Source organism: Misgurnus anguillicaudatus, chromosome 22 (assembly GCF_027580225.2).
Source record: "Misgurnus anguillicaudatus chromosome 22, ASM2758022v2, whole genome shotgun sequence".
Lineage (NCBI taxonomy): Eukaryota > Metazoa > Chordata > Actinopteri > Cypriniformes > Cobitidae > Misgurnus > Misgurnus anguillicaudatus.
Window position 1 is genome coordinate 15,225,625 of NC_073358.2, and position 13,922 is coordinate 15,239,546.

Below are 13,922 nucleotides of genomic sequence, written 5' to 3' on the forward strand. Positions count from 1 at the left end.
GACGTGCGCGAACACAGAGATTTAATGCTTCAGCATCTCGCTCGTTTAAGTCATCAGGTCAGCTGGGAAAGGAGCAACTTTGCCCCGTGCAGAGGATCTTTTTCTCAGTATGGAAATAGACTCGGTCGATTTATTGGCGTGTTTTACAAGAGCGCACAACCAGTCAGTTCTGACTTGCCTCGGTTTAATTCGAGGGAAGAACGCGGTCTCTCTGAAACAATTTCAGAAGCTCCTGGACATATGACAGCATGCTGCGGCTGTGACACTGCTCGAGCTGCTTCATATGAGACCGCTTCAGCATTGGTTTTACGATCGAGTCTCGAGGAGAGCGTGGCGCAACGGCATACACTGTGTAACCATTACACCTGCGTGTCATTTCAATTTTACCCCGTGGCAGACCCAGCATTTCTTATAGCAAGATATGCCCCTGAGTCGGGTCTCCTGGCATTCTGTAGCACATACGATGCCCCCAGCACGGGATGAGCAGCCACGTATGACGGGCTTGCAATCTCAGGGGTGTGTCTCGGTTACGTATGTAACCCTCGTTCCCTGAAGGAGGGAACGGAGACATCACGTCCCGTCGCCACAGGGCTGCTCCCTGCTGTTTATCGGCCGGTCACACTTTCCGGCTTTCTCAGCGAAAAAGAAGCTGATTTCTACATTTGCACCTGTGGCTTATATACGCACCTGGCGGGGCGCCGCCAGCATTATGCAAATATCTCAATGCCAAGTTCATTGGCGTTTTAGTAGTATTCGAAGCAGATTGGTCTCTCTAAGCGAGTTCCCAATTCGTCGGTCACGACGTGACGTCTCCGTTCCCTCCTTCAGGGAACGAGGGTTACATACGTAACCGAGACGTTTCGTACCGCTCACCATATAGATTAGCCATTTGGGAACAAAAATTCCACAGTAGTTTCTCTGCATGATCAATCTGTTCAACTGATATGGATTCCATCAACAAAATGAAAATGGCTTCACTTAGTAGAAGGAAGTGCTTGTAGTACAGTGTTGCAAGAATTCCACGGAAAACAACAGGTCCATAGAAGGCTGACGAGAAAACTCTGGAGAAAACTGAGTGCATGTAATCTATGGCAGTGCCTTCGATAAGGTTATAACATTTAAGTTTGCTAAGCCAACAGGGACCCTTCACCCCTTTAACGGGGGTTTTGGTCTCATTTGAGATTTTCATATCCAGAGCAAACTTTTCATTTGTGCGCAGTGGGCCTTTTGGATCTCTATGTTGGTATGGAAATGCATGGAGATGTCCCCTTTTCCCTGCCTTTACAGTCTCCCCTGGCTGCTCACATTTACAGTATTGTTCAAAATAATAGCAGTACAATGTGACTAACCAGAATAATCAAGGTTTTTAGTATATTTTTTATTGCTACGTGGCAAACAAGTTACCAGTAGTTTAAGTAGACTCCCAGAAAACAAACAAGACCCAGCATTCATGACATGCACGCTCCCAAGGCCGCGCAATTGGGCAACCAGTTGAAAGGGGTGTGTTCAAAAAAATAGCAGTGTCTACCTTTGACTGTACAAACTCAAAACTATTTTGTACAAACATTTTTTTTCTGGGATTTAGCAATCCTGTGAATCACTAAACTAATATTTAGTTGTATGACCACAGTTTTTTAAAACTGCTTGACATCTGTGTGGCATGGAGTCAACCAACTTGTGGCACCTCTCAGCTGTTATTCCACTCCATGATTCTTTAACAACATTCCACAATTCATTCACATTTCTTGGTTTTGCTTCAGAAACAGCATTTTTGATATCACCCCACAAGTTCTCAATTGGATTAAGGTCTGGAGATTGGGCTGGCCACTCCATAACATTAATTTTGTTGGTTTGGAACCAAGACTTTGCCCGTTTACTAGTGTGTTTTGGGTCATTGTCTTGTTGAAACAACCATTTCAAGGGCATGTCCTCTTCAGCATAGGGCAACATGACCTCTTCAAGTATTTTAACATATGCAAACTGATCCATGATCCCTGGTATGCGATAAATAGGCCCAACACCATAGTAGGAGAAACATGCCCATATCATGATGCTTGCACCTCCATGCTTCACTGTCTTCACTGTGTACTGTGGCTTGAATTCAGAGTTTGGGGGTCGTCTCACAAACTGCCTGTGGCCCTTGGACCCAAAAAGAACAATTTTACTCTTATCAGTCCACAAAATGTTCCTCCATTTCTCTTTAGGCCAGTTGATGTGTTCTTTGGCAAATTGTAACCTCTTCTGCACATGCCTTTTTTTAACAGAGGGACTTTGCGGGGCATTCTTGAAAATAGATTAGCTTCACACAGACGTCTTCTAACTGTCACAGTACTTAAAGGTAACTCCAGACTGTCTTTGACCATCCTGGAGGTGATCATTGGCTGAGCCTTTGCCATTCTGGTTATTCTTCTATCCATTTTGATGGTTGTCTTTCGTTTTCTTCCACGTCTCTCTGGTTTTGCTCTCCATTTTAAGGCATTGGAGATCATTTTAGCTGAACAGCCTATCATTTTTTGCACCTCTTTATAGGTTTTCCCCTCTCCAATCAACTTTTTAATCAAAGTACGCTGTTCTTCTGAACAATGTCTTGAACGACCCATTTTCCTCAGCTTTCAAATGCATGTTCAACAAGTGTTGGCTTCATCCTTAAAAAGGGGCCACCTGATTCACACCTGTTTCTTCACAAAATTGATGACCTCAGTGATTGAATGCCACACTGCTGTTTTTTTGAACACACCCCTTTCAACTAATTCAACTAATTGCCCAATTGCACAGCCTTAAGAGCGTGCATATCATGAATGCTGGGTCTCATTTGTTTTCTGAGAATCTACTGAACCTACTGGTAACTTGTTTGCCACGTAGCAATAAAAAAATATACTAAAAACCTTGATTATTCTGGTTAGTCACATTGTACTGCTATTATTTTGAACAATACTGTATGACATCCAAATTTCCCATTGTATTGCACTGAATTAAGGACTAATGCTTTAGCAGGTAAGTCGCATGTTCCAGCAATGGTGAGCACTTTACACACAAACGGTTCAGATGTCAACTCTCAGGTTGCACAAGAATTCCATCATCTGCAAGTTTACTCAGTGTGTCACCTAGTGGTCTAAGGAATGTAACCATGGACGGTTTTGAGTCCCCATACCAAAGTCCAGCAAATATCATATTCTCTCTTTTTGTGCATTCCATGAAACTCAGTTCATTGATGATACAATAAAAAGGCCACACTGAAAACTTGGACGATTTGAAAATAGGTACCCCATCTGTGTTCCAAGTAAGTGAGATGTTTTTAGGGTCACTAAGAGGACCACCCCCATCTACAAGCTGTTTGTAAATTTCGGCATCATATATATCTTCAATGTTGTTAGGATCTGTCTTCTTCCTCCTTAATCTGAATGTAGTGGGACAAGGTGATTGACATGTAGTGGGACAAGGTGATTGACAGCTGTGTTCACCTATCGGAGAGTAGGGCTCTCTACTTAAGGGCTGATTGGTTGAAGCCTTGCATGCGTCATGTCTGATCCCTCCCCCTGTGTCTGTTGACGGTCGTTACAGGTAGGTGTGCTAGCTCTAAGCATATGGCTATTTTAATGTGTTGTGTGTGATTTTAAAACTAAATGTGAATTCTTGTGTGTGTTGGCTCCGATGCTGGTGCCTGTTAGCACTGTTCCATGGATTGTAAGAGTGCTAGCCTCTCGGGTTGACTCCCTGTATGCCAGGGCACTGGTGGCTGCCATGACAGCTGTATGCCGGTGTCCGTAAGGTGTCGTTCCTGGCGTAAGAAGCGGTAAGTGTGCAACCCGCAACTTTAAGTGGGAGTAGTAATGTGTATTCATAACGTTTATATCTGTATCCGCTGTAGGGTTCTCCCTCTCGTTCCGGGCCATGATTAGGTCTGCCATTTACCTCTTCGCGCTGTTTTAGCGCTGCCATTGCTGTGTGGATGGGTCGCCATTATTAAAGGGTGCTGCTGGTGTCCGGTCAATTTTTTAACATCGCACCGCTTTGCTACAATCTGGCGTAGTCGGCAGGGTCCCTTTGTAGTGCAGAGGCGTGGGTATTTTTTGTTATGCTTGTATTTGTTCTGTTTTTGTGTATTTTGTAGTGTTTTGAAACCAGGCACCAGAAACTCCCCTTATGGTGGCTCTGCACATCGAGGCGAGTATGTATTTTTAATTAACGTCTAAAGGTTGGGTCATTCCTAACTACGTAAGTCATGTGAGTAAATGATTTAGTAGTTTAAGTAGACGATGAAAGATTTTTGGTTTGAGAACGAGAGGGAGGATCTGCTATTTAGGGTTAAGTTGAGGGCTAGCTGGTTTCTAGGGGTGGGTTTTGGGATGTCTGGCGTGGCACATCATAGACGCCTTGAAATTGGGTGTTGTCATTTGTTCTGCATGAGTGATGCAGTTCTGTTTTTGCCATTAGGGTTCGGTCTTCCAGCCGGGTTGTTGGACCGCCTGCTGTAGGAAGGGTAGACCCCGGTACTGTCAGTTTACTGGAAGTCTGTGTTGACATGACCGAAGTAATGCTATGCTCCTAATTCCTTGGTAGATGGGGTCCCTCAGTGTCTGGGGTGGAACCATCCAGTTAGAATTAAAGTCCAGGAGATGTTCCTGTGGCTAGTTACCTTGGGATGGGTGGAAAACGTTTTTATTATTCTCTTTGAAAGTGTAAGGAGGATAAGTTAAAGGTAGGGCATTGCCGCAATAGTATTTGCCTGTGACTTCGATTTTTAGGTGGGGTTGGGTACTAATCGGTCCCATGTTATTTGTTGTTAGATGGGGTCCCTCAGCATCTGGGGTGAAACCATCTGATGAGTTTTATAGGTATGAGAGGTACCCCCCCCACACACGGGTCAGTCATTTTTAGATAGGGTCCCTCAGCATCTGGGGTGAAACCATCTGGTTCAATCCTTAGCACATGAGAAGCTTGTGTGTTGTCACTAGAAAGGGTACTTTAACCTACACCATCTCCTACGATTAGCAGGCATCGGTTCCGTGTCTAGCCTAATGGGTAGGACAGTTGGTGCCCTGTTCTGTCCTTGGGACTAAATTCGGAGGTAGGTTTTTAATTGCATCACCGTCGGGACGACGTCGCAGAAACTTGGGGTGGAATGTAGTGGGACAAGGTGATTGACATGTAGTGGGACAAGGTGATTGACAGCTGTGTTCACCTATTGGAGAGTAGGGCTCTTTACTTAAGGGCTGATTGGTTGAAGCCTTGCATGCGTCATGTCTGATCCCTCCCCCTGTGTCTGTTGACGGTCGTTACAGGTAGGTGTGCTAGCTCTTAGCATATGGCTATTTTAATGTGTTGTGTGTGATTTTAAAACTAAATGTGAATTCTAGTGTGTGTTGGCTCCGATGCTGGTGCCTGTTAGCACTGTTCTATGGATTGTAAGAGTGCTAGCCTCTCGGGTTGACTCCCTGTATGCCAGGGCACTGGTGGCTGCCATGACAGCTGTATGCCGGTGTCCGTAAGGTGTCGTGCCTGGCGTAAGAAGCGGTAAGTGTGCAACCCGCAACTTTAAGTGGGAGTAGTAATGTGTATTCATAACGTTTATATCTGTATCCGCTGTAGGGTTCTCCCTCTCGTTCCGGGCCATGATTAGGTCTGCCATTTACCTCTTCGCGCTGTTTTAGCGTTGCCATTTCTGTGTGGATGGGTCGCCATTATTAAAGGGTGCTGCTGGTGTCCGGTCAATTTTTTAACATCGCACCGTGGTGCTCAAATTCATGTGTGTTGGGGACATGAACGTTTTGTTTTAAAGATTAAATGATGCTCTGAATGAGCTCTGTGATTCCCCTATCCAACCTATTTAAGTATTTTGTTTCTTTTGTTAACTTATTTTGTATTTATAATTTGTTTGCTGCACGTGACTCCTCATATTTGTAACGTGTATGTGTGGCCTATTGGACCTAATAATACACTGTGACAGAGGGGAGTGGTATATGAAATTAAGCCTCATAATGTTTTATTGTCTCTGATGTTCGTGTATTGAATTAATGGTCACCATAGAGGAGTTGTGAGAACGGTCATGTGAAGTAATTAAACCATCCATAAAAAGTGGTTATAATTTATGTTCTTTAGTGTCTTTAACCTTTTATTTTTGGTTTATCGCAGGAGCTGGGGTGCCACGGGTGACAGGGATTCCTACAGTGGTGGTGGTGCTTCTCATTGTGTGCTGTGTAACATCTTGTGTGTTTCGTAGTGTGGTTTGAGTGCACTTTGGTGTGTGTGGTTGTGTGGAAGTGTGCTCTGCTCGAACTAAACTCTGTCCTCTGCCGGTGGGAGCCTCAGCCCTGCTGGTAACATTCTCTTTTCTTTATTTGCTTTGATTCTACCTTTTTGTTACAATTAAGATTGCGTCTTTTTCCCTTAAAGAAGAGTATGAGTATTGGTGTGTCTTAATTTAGTGTTTTTAAATATTGTATCAATAAAATTTTGTAACATTTTGCATTATACCCACGTCTCCTGCCTACTTTATTATAAGGGACCGAACCTGTGTCCTTCACCCATCAATTGGGGTAAATTGAGATTTCCCCGGGTGCAATTCCCGGGGTGGCGTAGTCGGAGTTTCTTAAAATCTTAGGCTCATGTTCTCTCTCTAGCACCGCTTTGCTACAATCGCTAGAGAGAGAACATGAGCCTAAGATTTTAAGAAACTCCGACTACGCCACCCGGGAATTGCACCCGGGGAAATCTCAAATTACCCAAAATGAAGGGTGAAGGACACAGGTTCGGTCCCTTATAATAAAGTAGGTAGGAGACGTGGGTATCATACAAAATGTTACAAAATTTTATTGATACAATATTTAAAAACACTAAATTAAAAGACACACGAAGTACTCATACTCTTCTTTAAGGGAAAAAGACACAATCTTAATTGTAACAAAAAGGTAGAATCAAAGCAAATAAAGAAAAGAGAATGTTACCAGCAGGGCTGAGGCTCCCAACGGCAGAGGACAGAGTTTAGTTCGAGCAGAGCACACTTCCACACAACCACACACACCAAAGTGCACTCAAACCACACTACGAAACACACAAGATGTTACACAGCACACAATGAGAAGCACCACCACCACTGTAGGAATTCCTGTCACCCGTGGGACCCCAGCTCCTGCGATAAACCAAAAATAAAAGGTTAAAGACACTAAAGAACATAAATTATAACCACTTTTTATGGATGGTTTAATTACTTCACATGACCGTTCTCACAACTCCTCTATGGTGACCATTAATTCAATACACGAACATCAGAGACAATAAAACATTAGGAGGGTTAATTTCACATACCACTCCCCTCTGTCACAGTGCATTATTAGGTCCAATAGGCCACACATACACGTTACAAATATGAGGAGTCACGTGCAGCAAACAAATTATAAATACAAAATAAGTTAACAAAAGAAACAAAATACTTAAATAGGTTGGATAGGGGAATCACAGAGCTCATTCAGAGCATCATTTAATCTTTAAAACAAAACGTTCATGTCCCCAACACATATGAATTTGAGCACTACGGTGCGATGTTAAAAGATAGACCGGACACCAGCAGCACCCTTTATTAATGGCGACCCGTCCACACAGCAGGCTAAAATAGCAGCGCTAAAACAGCGCGAAGAGGTAAATGGCAGACCTAATCATGGCCCGGAACGAGAGGGAGAACCCTACAGCGGATACAGATATAAACGTTATGAATACACATTACTACTCCCACTTAAAGTTGCGGGTTGCACACTTACCGCTTCTTACACCAGGCACGACACCTTACGGACACCGGCATACAGCTGTCATGGCAGCCACCAGTGCCCTGGCATACAGGGAGTCAACCCGAGAGGCTAGCACTCTTACAATCCATGGGACAGTGCTAACAGGCACCAGCATCGGAGCCAACACACACTAGAATTCACATTTAGTTTTAAAATCACACACAACACATTAAAATAGCCATATGCTAAGAGCTAGCACACCTACCTGTAACGACCGTCAACAGACACAGGGGGAGGGATCAGACATGACGCATGCAAGGCTTCAACCAATCAGCCCTTAAGTAGAGAGCCCTACTCTCCGATAGGTGAACACAGCTGTCAATCACCTTGTCCCACTACATGTCAATCACCTTGTCCCACTACATAAAGTTAAGTTTCTCCTGAAAACCTGGCTTGAGAAACAATGACCTTATTTGAGCATCAATTGGAACCTCTATGAAGGATGAGGATCTTTCTTCTGACACACTGGTCCCACAAGATAGACATTGTAATTGTTCACCTTCTAATGACCCAAAACAATTACTGCAATATTTATGCAATACAATAGGAGATGATGCAGCATGTGAGAAAAGTCTTTTAACTTCTGTACACTGTTTAAGCAGTCTGTATTCAGACTATCAGGACAAACCAACTTAAACATTTTAAGCAAATCACTAAGGGCCTTATCAGTTACTTTATGACAGTTTACGTAAGCCATGATGATCAGAAGGCTCTCTGCAACAGTTATTGATGCATTGTCATACAATGGTTTGTGTGCTGTGTCCTTGAAATTTGACTCTTCTCCACAGTACTCACTCAAACCCTCTTCAAATCCCTCATTGAACAAATGTCCATCATCATATGTCCAATCCCCCACATCAGGGACAGCTTCCTCAAATAATTGAGATGGATCATACTCAGCATTGCCATGTAGTTCAGTTGTTAGGTCATCAGGAGAATCTCTGAAGGCTGATCTGGAAGATGGTTCTTCATTGTCTTCGATAGAGTTAACAGTTGAAATAATCTCTTGTGCTGGTAATAAAATAGAATAAAAATCATTAAGGGTCAAAAAACATCTTGTCTCAATACAAAACCTATATCGTCTCAACCTGTATATCACTTTCTTACACTCAGATTATTGTGTCATATTTTAGCAGGATCTGGGGTGTCATTTATAAAACTCTGCGTCGGATCCTTTCTAAAAGTGTATGTGCACCTGAAAGCCAAAAATGCCGTGCGCAAAAAAATATTCAGACTTATAAAACTGTGCGTACGCCAGAACCTGCGCAACATTCACTTTATAAATCCCAGTCAGCCATGGTCAGTGGAAGATAGGCTTTTTTCATGGACGTTCGAAATCACATCCGGTTCAAGAATAGTTGTGACGAGCGATTTCCGGTCAAAACAAAAATGGCTGAAGCAACATCTAGATGTCACTGTAGCGTCCCCCATTGCTCAAATAATAAGCAGCGACAGCCCTATTTAAGTTTTCACGCATTCCCCAGCTTTGAATATGACAGAAAAAAGTGGGTGCATGCTATTCGACGCGATCAATCAATGACTTTTACTATCCTGAGAGGTAGTACGTTTGTTTGTAGCCGGCACTTCACTGACGCCGATTACACTTCCGCTACTGGTCGAAAACGTCTAAAAAAGGGAGCAGTTCCGTCCCGATTTCTTTGGAACAACTGGGGACAAACAGCACGACAGTCTGTGTATGAAAGAGTAAGGGCTCGACACGGACTTTGTGCTTGTCCCATCCTTTCCTCTGACGATGCTCAAGAAGACGACGGCGACATGGTTCCTGAGGTAACAGCTGGTGCATCAGACCACGACTATGCAGTCGCTCCTCCTCCAGGTAGGTTTCGTTGACTTTCAATCTTTAACGCTCAAGAAAATTAAGTGCTGCGATAAATGATGAGCATGAGTAAAATTAAGATTAACACAAGCCTGTTAAAGTTACCCATAGGAAACTAAACTATGGTTTTACTACAGTTTAAACAACAACAACAAAAATGTCTACTGTAGTAAAACCATGTTTTTTTGTAATAGTAATCAATCCACCAAATAAACATGGTTACTATACTTTTACCACAAAAAACATGGTTAATTTTCGTAAAGGGTAGTTTTGCATTAAAGTTTTAATGGTAATCTCAGGTTGTATTACTGCACAGCATGTTACACAACTTTGACATTTCTATGTAGACATACCAAGTTGAATGTCATATAAGCATTGCTAAGATAATGCTGTTGCTGTTATTTTATGTACACATGGTCTGAGTTGGTGAAATTTTTAATTTTTGTTAATTTATATAAGTACTAATTATTTTTTCATTGTTTTAATCTATTACTTTTTGTGAATCTAGGTGCACAGGATGCAGCAGCTGCACGTATAAATGAACTGGAAGCTGAAGTCAGGAGACTGGAAACTGAGGTCATGCAGCTGAGAATAGAGCACTCTCTGTCCCAGTTCCAGAGATTTTGTGCTTCAGATGAAGACATACGTTTCTACACCAGGTTTCCATCTGAAGAGGTCTTCCAGGCATTCTGGAAAGCGATTGAGCCCTCTGCTTCCATGTTGGTGTTCTGGTCTAAGGCCCAGAAGAAGGGACAGACAGCTAGAATAGAAGCCTCTGAAAGTCATCACCGCAGTTTGCCGCTGATTGATGAGTTTATCTTATACTGCTGTCGTGTTGCAGCAGGACTTAAAGAGAAAATGTTAGCTGACATTTTCAAAGTTAGTCTCTCCACTGTTAGCCGCATCATTATAACATGGGCTAATTATCTTTACCTTATCCTTGGATCTCTACCAATATGGATGAGCAGACAGGAAGTGAATTCCACAATGCCTGAGAAGTTTAGGCAGTTTTGTCCAGAGGTGAGGGTCATCATTGACTGCACAGAGATACGGTGCCAGAATCCATCTGCACTCACACTCCAGTCAGAGGTCTTTTCTTCCTACAAAAATACCACCACCTTTAAGGGGTTGATTGGTATTGCACCATGTGGAGCAGTTACATTTGTATCAAGCTTGTTCACAGGTTCCATCTCTGATCAAGAGCTGACAAAAAAGTCTGGGATTCTTGACTTGTTGGAGCAAGGGGATGCTTGCATGGCTGACAAAGGATTTACCATCACGAGCATGCTGGCAGAGCGAGGGGCCAAACTCATCATACCACCTTTTAAAATGGCAGCTCAGTTCAGCAGAGAAGATGCAGAGAGAACACAAGCCATAGCACGCCTTCGAATTCTAGTTGAGAGAGCAATCAGAAGAGTGAAAGAGTATCACATCTGGGACACCGCTGTACCTTTGACCATGTCTGGAACAGTTAACCAGTTGTGGACTAACTGCTGCCTGATGAGTAATTTTCAGTGGCCACTTGATGTTAAAGGTCACAAATCAGCAAGTGCATCATAGCCAGTTCATTTTAAAGGGTGGCTTAAATGTAATATAATGCATTATATCTTTATCTGTGTTTTGTGTTATATTTTTCACTAGTTTGTACAGTTTAATATGCAAATAGTACACTACTCAACATTTGAAGTGGATCAAAACCTTTCATAAAATGGTCTTTAAACCAATACCCGTTCTTGTCTTAGGACAACTTTGATTAATTCAGTTTTTTGATCCACTTCAAATGTTGACTAGTCTAGGTATAAATGTTAAAAATCAGTAACAATTGCAGTTTCATAAAAAATTTATTGACAGTAAAAAATATGTTAAGGTAACAAACTCATAAATATGTATATAATATATGGCAGGAATATTTTTTATGTTGTGTACACACACACACACACACACACACAATTTTATATATAGCATATAATACAAATCTTGAAATCATTAAAACAATACATTAAATAAAAAGTACTATACAAACAATTCTTGCTTCACATTTTTTACAGTATTAAAATGTTATATAAATACTGAACTGAACTGAACTTATGTATTTACATATTGCATGAGACAAAGAAAGTCAATTAGAGCCCACCCTTAAGATATTCATCCATGTATGTACAAAAATAGTAAAGGTCCAGGTTCTCTCTCATTTCAGTGATCATGACACTGTCCCTCCACACTCTTTCGACTGTTATGTCCTCTTCAGTGTAAGTTATAAAGTCACACCAACTGAGTCCAGTTATAGCCAGTTGACCTTGAACCTGCCAGTAATATTTGTGGGATTTTTTAAGGGTCGCCTGTCCATTTACAATCTTAATATGCCTAGCCTCAGAAACGGTATGAACATCAGGACATTTCACCTCTGCAAGACCGAAACAGGGATCTGCATTAGGGTCATAAACTTTGGCATCAGGACTGGCACCAAGGTATGGAGCATCCGGGTGTACCACAAAACCACAAGGTGAGACATTAAAATTGAACAAATCAGAGTAACATTCCAGTACCTCAGGTTCCTTGTCAAGGCCGGATTTCATTGCCTTAGTTTGCTTTGTACCCTTGAGCATCCGTCTTGCCAGTGCCTGGCCAGATGTCTCCCCTCGCACATGACAAGCCTCATGAAATCTGCTAGCTGTCACTCTTGGCTTACGCATTTCTTTCCATAATGGACACTCTGATTGGTCTTGAGTTTGCTTCTCTATTACAGCTGCCAAATGCGGTGTATCACTTATGCTCTCCAAATGGAAGAACTGGTGTCTGCTTGCGACGTATTGCAGACTCATTGGAAATGTAGCACCATCAATAGGCAGATTTGGGAACAAAGGAGCATCTGGGTGTTCCCTTTCAGTCGGTCACTACGACGTCACGTCGTGACCGACGAATTGGGAACTCGCTTAGAGAGACCAATCTGCTTCGAATACTACTAAAACGCCAATGAACTTGGCATTGAGATATTTGCATAATGCTGGCGCCGCCCCGCCAGGTGCGTATATAAGCCACAGGTGCAAATGTAGAAATCAGCTTTTTATCGCTTCGAAAGCCGGCAGTATCTGCTACTGAGAAGCTACTTTCTGCTCTTCTGGGAACGGTTGCTGAAGTTGATTGACAAGCAGTACTGACACAGCGGACGCTCGCAGTATTCCACTGCTCTGCATATTTTTTGTTTTGAGTTTAGTGTGTGCGTTGCCTCTCCCTGTGCGCATCATCAGCTGAGCACCAAAAGAGTGATTTCCCTAAAGAGTGATACGTGAGAGCTCTGTGTCTTTTTAAAGACAGCCACTCTCTCGTATATTCGGAGATCAGCGTCCTTTTCAGGATAGCTTTTCCTCCGTGCGATCTTGGGTGCGAGATGTACAGGATTCCAGTGACGGTCACGAGCGCTGTCTTCGTGCTTGCGCATCGAGCACTCCGAGGCTGCGTTCGTGGAGAGCTTTTGTTCTCTCTGTGAGAGCATAACTCTCTTGGATTGCGGAGCCGACTGTCGTTTCTATGGGAACGACGTCCGCGCCTTTGCAGTGCTGAACGCCGCCATGGTGCGGCTGTCAAGCGCTCGCAGGACGCTCTTCGCATCACTACGCTGAGTAGGACGGAGGATGCGTCCTTCACCTACCGGCCTTCTCATCCTCAGCCGGTTGAGGCTCCGGTGGAGACTGCAGAGTCGTGTTCTGCGATTTCTGCCGAATCCATTGGACCTCCTTCTGGTCCCGTCACTTCTGCAGCATCAGAGGGGTGCCCATCTTTTCCCTCCGAGGCGGAGTCGTCCCGGAGATGGCGGCCGTGCCCGCTCGAGCGGCGGAAACGGTAGAGTTGGAGGGGTTAATCCCTCTCCGCCCGAACCGTCCCGCCCATATGATTGGTATTTCGGAGCTGCCCGGGCCTCCACGGTCCTCACCTCCTGCCTTTCCCGACGGCACGAAGAGCTGACGTGATTTGCGGCCGTCTCGGCCGTTCAGCTTTCACCCCTCACCTCCCTCACCAACGGAGCCGCTAAGGACGGGGATCCCTTCAGTAGAGCGGGGGGTTGCGATGCAGCTGCGTTCCTGGAGGGACCACCCAACCCTTCCCTCCCGTGTTTGTATAGACAGTCGTCCGGTTACGGGCGCTGCCCATCAGGCATGCGGAGACGCGGCTTCAGCCCTGCACGTCATAACGTCACTGCAGGTTCACCAAGCGAAGGCTTTAGAGGTTTACGAGGGAAGCCGCGACCTTCAGTCGTGCGATGTCCACCACAGTGTTCAAGATCGCCACCTTTGGCTATGTCTGGC

The 13,922-nt window shown here is 43.8% G+C and overlaps 1 protein-coding gene across 1 annotated transcript; it reads left to right on the plus strand.

Moving 5' to 3' along the window:
* Positions 1-9,112: 9,112 nt before the first annotated feature.
* Positions 9,113-12,363, plus strand: LOC141358775 (uncharacterized). The gene is made up of 2 exons (XM_073860418.1): positions 9,113-9,618; positions 10,127-12,363. Exons 1-2 carry the CDS (start codon positions 9,171-9,173, stop codon positions 11,176-11,178), a joined length of 1,500 nt encoding a protein of 499 aa, XP_073716519.1. The 5' UTR covers positions 9,113-9,170; the 3' UTR covers positions 11,179-12,363.
* The last annotated feature ends 1,559 nt before the right edge of the window (positions 12,364-13,922 follow it).